This window comes from Trichechus manatus, unplaced genomic scaffold (assembly GCF_000243295.1).
Source record: "Trichechus manatus latirostris isolate Lorelei unplaced genomic scaffold, TriManLat1.0 scaffold00064, whole genome shotgun sequence".
NCBI classification, from domain to species: Eukaryota; Metazoa; Chordata; class Mammalia; order Sirenia; family Trichechidae; genus Trichechus; species Trichechus manatus.
In genome coordinates this window covers 1,257,616-1,273,371 of record NW_004444000.1, presented here as the reverse complement: position 1 = coordinate 1,273,371, position 15,756 = coordinate 1,257,616, and the positions used below count along the sequence as shown (strand labels likewise).

The 15,756-nt window shown below is 40.8% G+C and overlaps 1 protein-coding gene across 1 annotated transcript in view; it reads left to right on the top strand.

The window, feature by feature from the left end:
* The window catches only part of ACAD8 (acyl-CoA dehydrogenase family member 8), a 34,976-nt gene that overhangs the window by 10,429 nt on the left and 8,791 nt on the right, over positions 1-15,756 (top strand). Inside the window, exons 2-6 of the mRNA XM_023734030.1 lie at positions 11,071-11,171; positions 11,728-11,897; positions 12,514-12,623; positions 12,999-13,075; positions 13,478-13,615. Of these exons, the coding sequence (XP_023589798.1) occupies positions 11,071-11,171; positions 11,728-11,897; positions 12,514-12,623; positions 12,999-13,075; positions 13,478-13,615 (596 nt within the window). The remainder of the gene's footprint in view (positions 1-11,070; positions 11,172-11,727; positions 11,898-12,513; positions 12,624-12,998; positions 13,076-13,477; positions 13,616-15,756) is intronic.

Sequence of the window (15,756 nt, the reverse complement as noted above, 5' to 3'; positions counted from 1 at the left end):
ATGTTCTAGGGTTTCAGGATTGTTGATTCTCTGTTTGGCTTAGTTTTTCGGATCTTTGTTGTGGAGGGACGGCGTGGTGTTTCTGCCTAGAGCGCCATCTTGCCGGAAGTCCTAAAATATAGTTTTTTTAAATTTTTTTTTATTGTACTTTTAGTGAACATTTACAGCTCAGGTTAATTTCTCGTTCAGAAGTTTATACGCATTGTTTTGTGACATTGGTTTCAATCCCCACGATGTGACAGCACCCTCCTCTTTTCCACTCCTGGTTCCCTGTGTCCATTTGTCCCATTCCTGTCCCTTCGTGCCTTCTCACCCTGCTTTTGGACAAGAGCTGCTATTTGGTCTCGTATATCTGATTGAACTAAGAAGCACATTCCTCACGTGTGTTATTTTTTGTTTTATAGTCCTGTCTAATCTTTGTCCGAAGGGTGGGCTTCAGGAATACTTTCAGTTCTGGGTTAACAGAGCATCCAGCGGCCATAGTTTTGGGGTTCCTCCAGTCTCTGTCACACCATTAAGTCTGGTATTTTTATGTGAATTTGAATTCTGTTCTACATTTTTCTCCTGCTTTCTCTGGGACCCTCTGTTGTGTTCCCTGTCGGGGCGGTTATTGGTGGTACCCGGGCATCATCTAGTTCTTAAGATCTCAGTCTGGTGAAGTCTCTGGTTCATTTGGTCCTTTAGCCCTTTGGGCTAGTATTTTCCTTTGTATTTTCATTGTCCTTTGCTCCCAGTGAGATGGGACTGATAGATGTATCTTAGATGACTGCTCGCAAGCCCTCAGACGCTACTCACCAAGTGGGCTGTAGAACATTTTCTTTATCAATTATGTTATGCCAGTTGACCTAGATGTCACCTGAAACTGTGGTCCCTAGGCCCCAGTCCTAGCTACTCTGCCCCTCAAAGTGTTTGGATGTGTCTAGGAAACTTATTTGTTTTTGCTTTGGTCTAGTTGTGCTGACTTCCCCTGTATTTTTGTCGTTCCCTTCACAACAGTTGACCCTTGTCTACTATCTATTAGTGATTTTCCCTCTTCTTCCCTCCCCACCTCATAACCATCAAAGAATGCTTTTTTCTGTATTTAAACCTTTTCTTGAGTTCTTATAATAATGGTCTCATACAATATTTGTCCTTTTGTGACTGACTTATTTCACTCAGCATAATGCCCTCCAGGTTCATCCATGTAGTGAGGTGTTTCGAGAATTCATCATTGTTCTTTATTGTTGCATAGTATTCTATTATGTGTATGTAGCATAGTTTGTTTATCCATTTATCTGTTGATGGGCATTTAGGTTGTTTCCATCTTTTTGCTGTTGTGAATAGTGCCGCAGTGAACATGAGTGTGCATATTATCTATTCATGTGATGGCTCTTATTTCTCTCGGGTATATTCCTAGGAGGGGGTTTGCTGGGTCATACAGTATTTCTATTTCTAGCTTTTTGTAAGAAAGTGCCATATTGTTTTACAAAGTGGTTGTACCATTTTACATTCCCACCAGCAGTGCATAAGAGTTCCAATCTCCCCACAACCTCTCCAACATTTGTTATTTTGTGTTTTTTGAATTAGTGCCAGCCTTGATGGGGTGAGGTAGTATCTCATTGTAGTTTTGATTTGCATTTCTCTAATGGCTAATGATCATGAACATTTCCTCGTGTATCTGTTAGCCACCTTAATGTCTTCTTTGGTGAAGTGTCTATTCATATCCTTTGCCCATTTTTTAATTGGATTATTGGTCTTTTTGTTGTTAAGGTTTTGCAGTATCTTGTAGATTTTAGAGATTAGGCCCTGATGAAATATGTCATAGCCAAAAATTTTTTCCCAGTTTGTAGGTTCTCTTTTCACTCTTTTGGTGAAGTCTTTTGATAAGCATAAGCATTTGATTTTTAGGAGCTCCCAGTTATCTAGTTTCTCTTCCAGTGTTTGTGCGTTGTTAGTTATGTTTTGCATACTATTTATGCCATGTATTAGGGCCCCTAACATTGTTCTTATTTTTTCTTCCATGGTCTTTATCGTTTTAGATTTTATATTTAGGTCTTTGATCCCATTTGAGTTAGTTTTTGTGTATGGTGTGAGGTATGGGTCCTGTTTCATTTTTTACAGATGGATATCCAATTATGCCAGCACCATTTGTTAAAAAGACTGTCTTTTCCCCATTTAATGGACTTTGGGCCTTTGTCATATATTAGCTGCTCATAGGTGGATGGATTTACATCTGGTTCTCAATTCTGTTCCATTGGTCTATGTATCTGTTGTTGTACCAGTACCAGGCAGTTTTGACTACCGTGGCAGTATAATAGGTTCTAAAATCAGGTAGTATGAGGCTTCCCACTTTCCTCTTCTTCTTCAGTAATGCTTTACTTATCCGGGGCCTCTTCCTTTTCCATATAAAGTCCGTGCTTTGTTTCTCCATCTCGTTAAAAATGTGGTTGGAATTTGGATCGGGATTGCATTGTATCTGTAGGTCACTTTGGGTAGAATTGACATTTTCACAATGTTGAGTCTTCCTATCCATGAGCATGATATGTTTTTCCACTTATGTAGGTTTCTTTGGCTTCTTGTAATAGTGTTTTGTAGTTTTCTTTGTATAGGTCTTTTAAGTCTCTGGTTAGATTTATTCCTAAGTACTTTATATTCTTGGGGGGTATTGTAAACAGTATTGATTTGGTGATTTCCTTTTTGAAGTTCTCTTTGTTGGTGTAGAGGAATCCAACTGATTTTTGTATGTTTATCTTGTATCCTGAAACTTTGCTGAAATCTTCTAGTAGTTTTCTTGTGGATTCTCTGGGGTTTTCTGTGTATAAGATCATATCATCTGCAAATAGGGATACTTTGACTTCTTCCCTACCAATCTGGATGCCCTTTATTTCTTTTTCTCCCTTGTTTCTCTGGCTGGAACCTCCAGCACAGTGTTGAATAAGAGTGGTGATAAAGGGCATTCTTGTCTGGTTCTTGTTCTCAAGGGGAATGCTTTCAATCTCTCTCCATTGAGAATGATGTTGACTGTTGGCTTTGTATAAATGTCCTTTATTATATCCAGGAATTTCCCTTCTATTCCTGTTTTCCTGAGAGTTTTTATCAGGAATGGGTGTTGGACTTTGTCAAATGCCTTTGCTGCATCAATTGATAAGATCATGTAGTTCTTATCTTTTGTTTTATTTATGTGATGGGTTATGTTGATTGATTTTCTAATGTTGAATCATCCCTGCATACCTGGTATGAATCCCGCTTGGTTATGGTGAATTATTTTTTGATATGTGGTTGAATTATGTTGTCTAGAATTTTGTGGAGGATTTTTGCATCTATGTTCATGAGGGATATTGGTCTGCAATTTTCTTTTTTTTGTGGTCTTTGTCTAGGTTTGGTATCAGGGTTATCCTGGCTTCATAGAATGATTTTGGGAGTATTCCTTCCTTTTCTATGCTCTGAAATACCTTTGTTAACTTTGTTAACAAATACCTTGGTGTTAACTCTTTTCTGAAAATTTGGTAGAATTCTCCAGTGAAGCCGTCCAGGCTAGGGCTTTTTTTTGTCGGGAGTTTTTCTTAATACGTCTTCAATCTCTTCTTTTGTTATGCGTTTATTTAGTTTTTTGGGTAAAATTAATTTTAATAATATTTTCAATGTGTAATCAATACAAAAAAGTATTATTGAAATGTTTTACATTGTGTTTTTCATAGTGTCTTCAAAATCCCATGCTCTTGTTCTTAGGTGCCATAGAGTCAGTTCCAACTCATAGCAATCCTGTGTACAACAGAAGGAAACACTGCCCGGTCCTTCAACATCCTCATAATCATTGCTATGTTTGAGCCCTTTTTGCAGCCATTGTTTCAGCCCATCTCATTGAAGGTCTTCCTCTTTTTTGCTGAGCATCTACTTTACCAAGTGTGATGTCCTTCTCCAGGGACTGGTCCTTCCTGATAACATGTCCAAAGTATTTGAGACAAAGTTTCGCCATCCTCGCTTCTAAGGAGCATTCTTGTCAGTCCATGGTATATTCAGTATTCTTGGCCAACACCATAATTTAAAAGCATCAATTCTTCTTTGGTTTTACTTATTCATTGTCCAGCTTTCGCGTGCATATGAGGGAATTGAAAATGTCATGGTTTGGGTCAGGTGCACCTTGGTCCTCACAGTGATATCTTGGCTTCTTAACACTGTAAAGAGGCCTTTTCCTACAGATTTGCCCAAGCCCAGTGCAATAAGTCCTTCAATTTCTTGACTGCTGCTTCCATAGGTGTTGATTTTGGATCCAAGTAAAGTAAAATCTTTCATAACTTAAATCTTTTTTCCGTTTATCATTATGTAGCTTATTGGTCCAGTTGGGACGATTTTTGTTGTCTTTATGTTGAGGTGTAATCCATACTGAAGGCTGTAATCTTTGATCTTCATCAGTAAGTGCTCCAAGTTCTCTTCAGTTTCAGCAATCCCATGCTAACACGTCTCAATTTGGATTAACTACATTTCAAATGCACAGTAACCACCTGTTACCAGTGACTGCTGTGTTAGAAAGCACAGGTAGAGAACATTTCCATCATCATAGAAAGTTCTAGTGGAGAACACAGCTTTATCGTCACTCTGTTGATTAGATCTGTAATATCCTGGCTGCCTGCTGTTCTTTGACTTAGTATTTTTTTACCGTCAGAATTTGTTTATAGTAATTTCTTTGATGTCATCTTTGGATAAAAGGAATAAAAATGTTTTATACACGTGCTTTATACATGGAGGATCCCTGTGGTGCAGTGGTTAAAAGCTCAGCTACTAACCAAAAGGGCGGCAGTTTGAATCTACCAGCTGCTCTTTGGAAACCCTATGGGACAGTTCTGTTCCGTTCTGTTCTTTAGGGTCGCTGTAGGTCGGAATCAACTCGATGGTTTAGTTTGGGATTTAGTTTATACATGGACGGAAGCTCAGCAGTCATTTAATTTCATTTTACAGATAAGGAAGTTTGCTCATTATCTAGCTCAGTGCTCTAATTTTAAAAATGAGGAAAGTGAGGCTTGGAGAAGTACCTGATTTACTGAAGGTTACATGGTTAATTATTTCAGAACCAGAGTTCAGAAGTCTGAGTTCAGGTATTTTGACCCCTTGTCTCGTGCTCTGTAACTACAAGTTGCTGCTACTTCCCCAGCATTCCTTAAATACCAGGATTCTCAGATGGAACTGTTGATTCTCTCATTGGGCTTCTACCTTGTTCGTTTTAAAGAGCTAAATAGTATGTTATGCTATTTAGAGTTTTGGCCCGTTTTTACTTATCTTTACCTTTTTTTGTGTGTGGACTAGCTTCTTGTATTCTGCCAGTAACTCAGGCAAAGGTCATGAAGCCTGGTTTTTGTTTTTAATTTATCGTGTATTTTTTCTGGGAACTTAGGTATTTTTAACTTCGTCACTAAGCTTTCCTGTGTATAATTTATTTTTTAACCTGTCCTTTTCATTATTTTTCTCCTGGCAATGCTTTCTTTTTGCTATTGTTACCTTTTCTGAAATTAACTGAGTATTTGTTATCTGTCTAAAAAAGAATGCGTAATTATGCTGTGCTTACTCTTTAACATGTGATTTGCCTAAAAGTATTCCTGTTATTTACTTAGGATGCAGTTTAAATCTGTTTCTTAAACGCTTGTGTTATGGATTGAATTGTGTCGCCCCCAAAATGTGTGTCAGCTTGGCTAGGCCATGATTCCCAGTATTGTGTGATTGTCCAACATTTTGTCATCTGATACAATGTTCTTATGTGTTGTAAACCCTACCTCCATGATGGTAATGAGGTGGAATTAGTGGCAGTTATGTTAATGAGGCAGGACTCAATCTACAAGATTAGGTTGTGTCTTAAATCAGTCTCCTTTGAGATATAAAAGAGAATTGAGCAGAGAGACATGGGGACCTCATACCACCAAGAAAGTAGAGCCAGGAGCGCACGTCTTTTGGCCCCGGGGTCCCTGCGCTGAAAAGCTCCTAGAGCAGGGGACGATTGATGACAAGGACCTTCTCCCAGAGCGAACACAAAGAGAAAGCCATCCCCTGGAGCTGGCACCCTGAATTTGTACTTCTAGCCTCCTAGACTGTGAGAGAACAAACTTCTGTTTGTTAAAGCCATCCACTTGTGGTTGTTTCTGTTATAGCAGCACTAGATAACTGAGACACCTTGGTTCCTTGAACTACTTGCTTTAGGAAGTAGCCATTTACTCTATGGAATAATTACAATGGTTAACATTTATTGAGCTCTTGCTAGGATGGAAATTCTGTAGCACTTCTCTTTGCACAGTAGTATGTTTGCATTATTACTGTTTATGTCATCCTTTGTATGAATGAACCATATTCATCTTTGTTACCCCAGTAGTGGTACATAGTAGACACTCAGTAAATACTATTTTGTGAATGATCTTTGAGCCGTGATCAACAGCAGCACTTGTGCAAGATTATGTGAATAAATGGCCTGATTGCCAGTCGGGGAACCATTAATTGTTATCCCTTACCATATTCCTGAGAGTAATACCCAATATAGGTGTCTGCTCAGGGCTTCTCAAGATAGCCTAATCTTTAATCCTCACAACTATTCATTTCTCACTTTCCATTTTTAGTGAGAGTCCTAATCTCAGAGAGAAGTGCTTTTTCTTGGCTCACGCAACCAGCAGTTAGTTACTGATGCCCAATTCTACCACAAGGGGAATAAACTGCCACCTGTACTTGTGTTCTGTAGAAAGGACTCTTCATAGCTATTAAGCCCTGAAATAAGTTATTGTTGAGTATGGCCTCATAACCTTCCTTTAATGGTCTTTAACATCACATCATAATAACCAAGGTTTTAGCATCGAAGCAACAAAGTATGATGCCTTAGAAGGTGTCTTAGTTATCTAGTGCTGCTATAACAAAAATACCATGAATAGAAATGTATTTTCTCACAGTTTAGGAGGCTAGAATTCAGGGCACCAGCTTCAGGGGAAGGCGCTCTCTGTCCGCTCTGAGGGAAGGTCCTTGTTTCTTTTCAGCTTCTGTTCCTCGGTATCTTGGCAGCCGTGTGGCATGTATCTTCCACATCTCGGCTTGCTTGCTTGCTTAATCTGCTCTTTTATATCTCAAAAGAGATTGATTAAAGACACACTCAACACTAATACTGCCACATTGACATAACAAAGAAAACCCATTCCCAAATGGGATTATAACCACAGGTAGAGGGATTAGGATTTACAACACATATTTTTGGGGGACACAGTTCAGTCCATAACGTTCCACCCTTTAGTTCCCAAAAATTCATGTCTTTCCCACATGCAAAACACATTCACCCATCATATCATCCCAAAAGTCTTAAGCCAACTCCAAGTCCCAAATTTCATCTTCTGAATCATCTAAATCAAATATGGGAGAGACTTTAGGTATATTCCATTGTGGGGCAAAATGCCTGTTTGTCTGTGAACCTGTGAAATCTAGAACACAAGTTATCTGTTTCCAAAGTACAATGGTGGAACAGGTACAAGGTAGACATTTCCATTACAAATATAAGAAATTAGAGGGAAAGGAGATAATGGGCCCTAACCAAGTCCAAAACCCAGCAGAATAAATTACATTAGCTCTCAAGACTTGAAAATCCTCTGTTCTTAAGGACCATCTGGGCAAGGTGGTCTCTGAATGCTGGGTGTAGGCCCCTCAGCCCTCGGTGGAGGCCCCAACTTCCAGGGCTACTGATACGGAAGCATGGCCCCCTCAGCTCTGGGTGGCCCCGTTCGCCTAGTCCATCTGAGTGGCAACCTCAGCCCTGGTAGGCTCCATTCTCCTCCCCCCTCGGCATTTCAGCCCTGCCACCTCAGCTTTGGGCAGTGGTCCCATCCTCTTGGCCTACGTGAATGGCAACTCCATACTCATGACCCAGTTAATGGAGATCTGACTCTTTGAAACCTAGGAGACTGTGGCTCCACCCTTTGAAACCTAGTAGGCCGTGACTCCACCCTTTGAAACTGAGGCCGCACTGCTTCCTGTGCTTATTCCAACAGTTCTGCTGATCTCTGAGATGCTCCAGGGATGGTCCTTTTCTTTTCTTGGAGAACAACAGATGTAGCTGCTTTGGCCTGTTTCTTGCCTATAAAATTCCAAGAGGAAGAGAGAGAGCTTTCCTTCCTTTTGTCCTATCTTTGCCCCCTTCAGGCTAAGCTGATGGGTTTTCTGCTGTGGTCATAGGCTTAATTTCTTTAACGAAAGATTATATTGCCACGACTTTGGTGAAAGTCCTAGGACACAAATCTTTAGTTTATACAGCAGAATTTTAAATCTTCAAGTTCTGTTTTCATTTTGCATAGTTCGTTTTTAAGTCCACCTCTTTCCTCTCACATTTTACTATATGCAGCAAGGAGAAACCATGCTGTCACTTTAAGATCTTACTTAGAAATCTCCTCAACCAAATATCCAGATTCATCACTTAAAAGTTCTACCTTCCACCAAACATTTGAACATAATTCAGACAAGTTCTTTGTCACCGCATAAAAGCATTGCCCTTCTTCCACTGTCCAGTCACCATTCATCATTTTCTTTTAAAGCCTCACCAGAAGCACATTTAACATCCACATGTCTAGCAATATTCTGTTGCTATGGGTCTTAGTTATCTAGTGCTGCTATAACAGAAATACCCCAAGTGGATAGCTTTAACAAACAGAAATTTATTTTCTCACAGTTTAAGAGGCTAGAAGTCTGAATTCAGGGTGCCAGCTCTAGGGGAAGGCTTTCTCTGTCAGCTCTGGACGAAGGTCCTTGTCTCTTCTGAGCTTCTGCTTCTGGGCAGTCTTCATGTGTCTTGGCATCTCTCTTCCCCCATCTCTGCTTCTTTTACTTGCTTGTTTAACCTCTTTTATATCTCAAGAGATTGACTCAGGATACACCCTACACTAATCCTGCCTATTAACATAACATAGACAACCCATTTCCAAATGGGGTTTTAACCACAGGCATAGAGGTTAGGGAAACCCTGATGGTGTAGTGGTTAAGAGCTACGGCTGTTAACCAAAAGGTCGGCAGTTTGAGTTCACCAGGCGCTCCTTGGAACCCCTATGAGGCAGTTCTACTCTGTCCTTCAGGTCGCTATGAGTCAAAATCGACTCAGTGGCAACGAGTTTTTGATTATAGAGGTTAGGATTTACAACACATATTTTGGGGGGACACAGTTTAATCCATAACAGTTCCATATGTATTTCCTAAGATGATAGAGAATTTCTGTATGGCTCTACTCCTTTCTGAGCCCTCACTGAGACAGAAACCCACAGTGTTGCATTAAAACTCCTGTTTTCTTTGCTTGGCTTCCTCCCCTACAGTGTTGCGTTAAAAATCCTGTTTCCTTTGCTGGGCTTCCTCCCCCCACCCCCAGCTTTGCATTTGAATCCTGCTTTTGCTTGGGAGCAGAGCACGTCCTTTGGACCTGAGGATCTACCACAGGTAGAGGGGTTAGAATTTATAATACGTATTTAGCAGGGGGGGACACAATTCAACCCATAACAGAAGGTAACAGAGCCCTTGCATTTTGTCTTTCCCCCTTTGCATTTTTACAGCCACCAGTGTACCTCAGAGTTTCACTGTTTCTGCAAGTATAGGCAAACATTTCTTTCTTTGTTTTTTCCTAGCACCCCTGAGACAGGTTGTCCTTTCAAAACAATTGTACTGAGAGACAGCAAAAGACAAATGCAAGCTGCGTGACTCTGATTAGTCCTGTACAGGTTGCTGACCCCACTGCTGTTACCTGGCTCCCAGGATTTGTGGTCCTGTCTTGTTCAAATTCTCTGCACTAGCCCTTGCCGTAAGATGATTGCCTTTCACGGGAGCTTTGCCTAGGTTCCTGACATTTAACTTCTGGCCGGTATCTAGCTACAAGTCTTCATCGTCTTGCAAAACATGAAAAGTATTTTAGTCCTCACTTAACTAACTAGTTGACATGCAGCTCCACTTTCTAATTCAGTCCTGCCTCACTCTATGCAGTCTTTAAAAAGTATGTAAAAATTAAATTCTGTGTTTATGCCAGTAGAGGAACTGGCTACTTAAAGAAAATCTGCAAAGTAATGGTACTGTGAATTGAATCATATATATATTTCTCCTAAATCTCTTACTGTCTCAATTGGTCTTCTAAAATGAATGTATTGGTACAGAAGCATATGGATATGAAAATACGTACTTAAAGAGAATCGGAGGACGCTGATACAAAAAAAAAAAAAAAAAAACAGGACAACCCAAAGGAGGAAAATGTTTACCACAATTTGAGACTCAGTGTGTATTTATTATTTTTTTAATGTAGATTTATGAGCAGGCAGAGCTAAAGAAGAGTATTGAAAGAATAAGTAGCTGGAAGGAAATGAGGTCAGCTGAGGTAGGAGGAAACTGGTGGCAACATTTGACCAGTATCTACACCCTGCACAACCTACTGTGCTCTCTGTGGCCTGTTTGCATCCCTCTTCTGCTTCATTCTTCTCACTGCTGATCTCTCACTGTCTGTCTGGGCCTCAACTGTATTTTACTAAGTGGCTAGGGTAGAGATATCTGGGAAGTAGCCGTATACTGTCCTGGGTTGATCTGGGTACAAGTCAGAACTGCCCCTTCTGCATCAGAAAAACTGACTAGGGCTAGATAATGTCTTCCTCTTTCTGTTGAAGGCTGTACTGTGTATGGGAAATGCTGTAGCCTTGTGTCTTAGTTATCTAGTGCTTCTGTAACAGAAATACCACGAGTAGATGGCTTTAACAAACAAATTTATTTTCTCACAGTTTAGGAAGCTCGAAGTCTGAATTTAGAGCACCAGCTCTAGGGGAAGGCTTTCTCTCTCTGTCGGCTCTGGAGGAAGGTCCTTGTCTTTTCAGCTTCTGCTTCCTGGTTCCTTGGAGATTTCCATTTGTGTTGGCATCTATTTTACCTCATCTCTCTGCTTACTTGCTTGGTTAATCTCTTTTATATCTCAAAAGAGATGGACTCAAGATACATCCTGCCCTAATCCTGCATCATTAACATAACAAAGAACCCATTCATAATACCATGTCCTGGTGCTTCTTGTTTGTGAAACTCTACCCTAGCCCCTGACGTGGCACTGAGTATATGTAATCCTGCCCACAGCTTCCATGGGACTAAATGAAGAGCAGAAGGAATTTCAGAAAGTGGCCTTTGATTTTGCTACCCAGGAAATGGCTCCATATATGGCTGAGTGGGACCAGAAGGTAGGAGTTCTACTTTTGGTAGATGCCTCATACAGTGACCCTTATCTCCTTATGATCCTAACTGCTCAGTGTTTGCTCTCCACATTCCAACTCTGACTTCCAGAGTCCTGGTTATGAGGTGATTCCTTTTATCAGAGGTATCCTCATCATCTTGTAGTATCTTTTTTCGTTTTTTTTAATTGAACAAGGATTTAGACATACTTAAGAGCTCAGCTGCTAACCAAAAGGTCAACAGTTGGAATCCACCATCCGCTTCTTCGAAACCCTGTGGGGCAGCTCTACTCTGTCCTATAGGGCTGCTATGAGTCGGAATCAACTTGGCAGCAACGGGTTAAAGCCAAGTAGCTCTATATATAATAAAAAGAAGCCTTTTAATGTCAGAAAACCAGTCCTTACAGAATGCGTTTTAACTGATATTGTAAGATGATAAATAGCCACATTAAAAGAATCCCTGTACTCTCCCAAATGCAAACATCCTAATCCGTTCCGTGCATCCTCCCAAGAAAACTCCATCTATGGATTAGTTACTGATGAGCCTGCTGTCTTTTGTACGCAGGAACTGTTCCCAGTAGACGTGATGCGGAAAGCAGCCCAGATAGGCTTTGGGGGGGTCTACGTTCGAACAGATGTAGGTGGGTCTGGACTGTCACGGCTTGATACCTCTGTCATCTTTGAAGCCTTGGCTACAGGCTGCACCAGCACCACAGCTTACATAAGCATCCACAAGTGAGTACCCAAGCTTGGAGAGCACAATGAAGTGCTGACTCAGTTGATTAGGAACTTTCAGATTCATAAGAAAAAGATGTACTTTAGACTAATAGCTTTTGAGGAACTAGGCTGTTAGTACACACCAAGTCTGCTGCCACCTGTTGGACTTGAAGATGTCTTCTAGTTCACTGCTTAAGAATTGAGTTTGCCAGCCTTCTCCCAAGTCGTAGATTGAACTGATACCAACAGACTTCCCATAGAGTGGTCATGGCACTGTTAGGCTTTCCCTCCACCCACAGGTGAAACCTCTAGTAATTGAGGGAAGTAACAGAAAGCACATGTAACTCTGATTATTAGAGAGCTCGTGTAACCTAATTGAAGGTAGCATCAACATCCAGGTGAGAAATTTGTTGGCCCCAGCTATCTCTGGGTAGCACATGTTCCAGCAATATGTTTTAATCCAGTACTTCCCTTTAAAGTTGAATCTTCTTAATTGTGATTATTTTCCCTTCCCACTTTTCTTCTGTTTGACTCTACTTTGCTGCCCTCTGTTCTCTTTTCCCCCCAAATTTCCTTTCCTTTTCCATCTTCATTACTGACAATCATCCTTTCTTCCTATTGGTGTACCTGTCAGCATGTGCGCCTGGATAATTGACACATTTGGAAATGAGGAGCAGAGGCACACATTCTGCCCCCCACTCTGCACCATGGAGAAGTTTGCTTCCTACTGCCTCACTGAACCAGGTGGGTGTGCCATCCCCAGATGAGAGTTAGTGGGGAGGAGAGTGTGACACCAAGAACTCCTGCTCAGCCCACATCTGACTATCGCTTACCAAGAATGGTGGTCCTATGGTAACAATATGCAGCCTGAGGTGACAACACTCAGGCTTCTGTGTCATGGTCTCTCCAGGCTCCCTGCAAGCCAGCATGTTGGGAGATGGGAAGTGGTCTGGTTGGTGTAAGCAGTTTTCACCAGTTAAAAGGCATTCCTTTGGCAGTCTGGATCTTAAAATACCAAATTAAACCATTTATATGGGAAGATTTCCTAGGAAAAAGAACAGAACTGGGGCTCCCTTGACTTCACTGACCCTTTCTGCTCCCTTTGTTTCTCTGCCTCAGAAAGTGGAAGTGATGCTGCATCCATTTTGACCTCAGCTAAACAGCAAGGAGATCATTATGTCCTTAATGGCTCTAAGGTACCAAAATGTGCTGTATTCTCCCAGAACTTCTAGGCTGTTCCCATCTTCCTCCTGAAACCCCCTGGCTCCTTGGCTTCTATGAGTTACTATTTCCATAGGATTTGTACATGTTGGAAGGGAACATCTGACCTGTTTCCCTTTATTCACCTTCTCTGTTTTTGTCTCTTTTGATCTCATTCCAGATCATTGCTTTCATTTTGTCTGTCCTTTTTATACTGTAATCAGCTAGATCCCTAATTCCCCACAGTCAATGCAGCTACTTTATCCCGTCTCAGTCTCTCTGTGCCTTTATATCTTGTAGTACTCTGTTGTTGGAGGACCGCAATGGTTCTCCCAGACATCAGACTCCAAGAACTCCAGCATCCCTGAAACCTGTGCACTCCATCTCCAACCTCACAGGCCTTCATTAGTGGTGGTGGTGAGTCGGATATCTACGTGGTCATGTGCCGGACCGGAGGACCAGGCCCCAAAGGCATCTCATGCATAGTTGTTGAGAAGGGAACCCCTGGCCTCAGCTTTGGCAAGAAGGAGAAAAAGGTGAGTGGCTATTGGACAGGAAACAATTGGAGTTCTGAGACTCTGCCACCTGCCAGGCAGCCCCTGCCCTTTTCTAGTAAATAGGTTCTCACACTTGCTAACCTGCCTTTGAGGCCATTGCTTCTATTAGGATTTTCGACAGGAGAGTATAAATACCATAGAGCATTGTTAAAGAAGCACAAGGCTATGGGAAAGCAGCAGAGTTTGCCAGTAGGTTCCATAAACAGCCTGTTGTTTTAGTCTAAGGTGTTTCTCAGCCATGTCTCCTGCTTCCGCTTTTGGCCTATATTTCTTATCAGCTTCTTTGGTGCACTCTGTTATCCCAGGAAGAGGTACTTACAGAAGATCTAGTGTCGACCAGAAGTCTCAGGAATGAAGAGCATGTGAGCCATTTTCTTGTCTTAAAATAAAAATAAAACTTGTTGGATGTGTTTGTTGGTATTTTAATAATAAAAGAGGGGCAGTGTTTCCATAGGTGCTTTGAGAAGCAAGATATCCTAAAATTAAGACATTCTGTAGCTGGGCCATGAACAGTAGAACCATGATTATGTAACTGTAGTTGGTGATAAGGGTGAGACCTATTCAGATTTTTTAGGCCCGATGAATAGAACAGTCATTTACTTCGAATTGGTACTGTTAGAATTAGAATTCTTGGGGAGATGTCAGGTAATGAAATGACCCCTAAATATATTTCTTACACAGCTGATAGGGTTTTCATATTTCTCTGCATGATCTTTCCTGGCTCTTTTGTAACTGTCAAGGAATTGTGAGTCTTAGTGCCCCCTCCTCTTTTATATCATAGCAGGTATTTACTAGATACCCACTATGTGCAAGACCTTATACTAGATCCTGGGGGATTCAAAATTACAAGAGTCACTTCTAGCCATGTTTGAGATCATAAGACATATGCTGTTTTATGCAGTTTGTTTGGGGTTATAAGACATACGCTGATTTATGTAGACCGACTCATAGTTTTACAGGATTAAGTTATACTGACTCAGGTATTTATGTTTATAGAGGTAGTGGTGATTGTCTCAACCCACATAGATAGTATCTGCCTCAATATTTGTGGTATCTGTTGACAGAATATCAAAGCAGACAAGTTTAGTGCCCACAGCAAAAATGTCGATAAACTGTATAAGCTGAAAATTTGTCTTTTGCTCTCCATTTTCTATTTCTCTCACCTTTAAGCATATATACTGTTTTTTCATCTCTTTGTTTTATTCGTGTTCTTTTATAACTGTTAATATTGCTTTAGATATTTTTAAACATATAGGAAATCTACAAGGATCTTCTCCCTATTCATTTGACAACTAGCACATGCACGTTGTGTGCCAGGCACGCCTCTAAGTAATGGGATGGACAGAACACTGGACAGGAAGGTCATACTCTGCTGCTGGGGGATTTATATTTAGTAAGCAGGGACAGACAACACTCTCATTAATGAATAAACACAATGCCTTCCACTAGTGTCAGGTGTTAGGAAGGAACTAAAGTGGAATGCTCTGAGGACCTGAATAGCTAAACCAGTGTTGAAAGAGAAGAACACAGTAGGAGGACTCACACTTCCTGATTTTAAAACATATTACACAGCTGCAGTAATCAGAGTAGTCTGACACTGGTATAACAATAGACACATACAACAATGGAATAGAATTGAGAGTCCAGAAATAAACCCACACATCTGTGATCAACTGATTCTTGACAAGGGTGCTAAGTCTGCTCAATGGGGAAAGAAGAGTCTCTTCAATAAATGGTGTTGGGGAGACTGGATTTCCACATGAAACAGGATCCATGCCTCACACCATATACGAAAACAAATTCAAAATGGATTAAGGACCTAAGTGTGCAAACTAAGACCATAAAATATTTAAAAGAAAATGCAGGAGCAACACCATTGCACCTAGCTTTTAACAATGAATTATCTAGTAACAAAAGCACAGACAGCATCCTAGGAGTATATCCTAGAGAAATAAGAGCCGTCACACAAATAGACATATGCACACCCATGTTCATTGCAGCATTGTTCACAATAGCAAAAAGATGGAAACAACCTAGGTGCCCTTCAACAGATGAATGGATAAACAAACTATGGTACATACACACAATGGAGTATTATGCAAAGATAAAGAACAGTGATG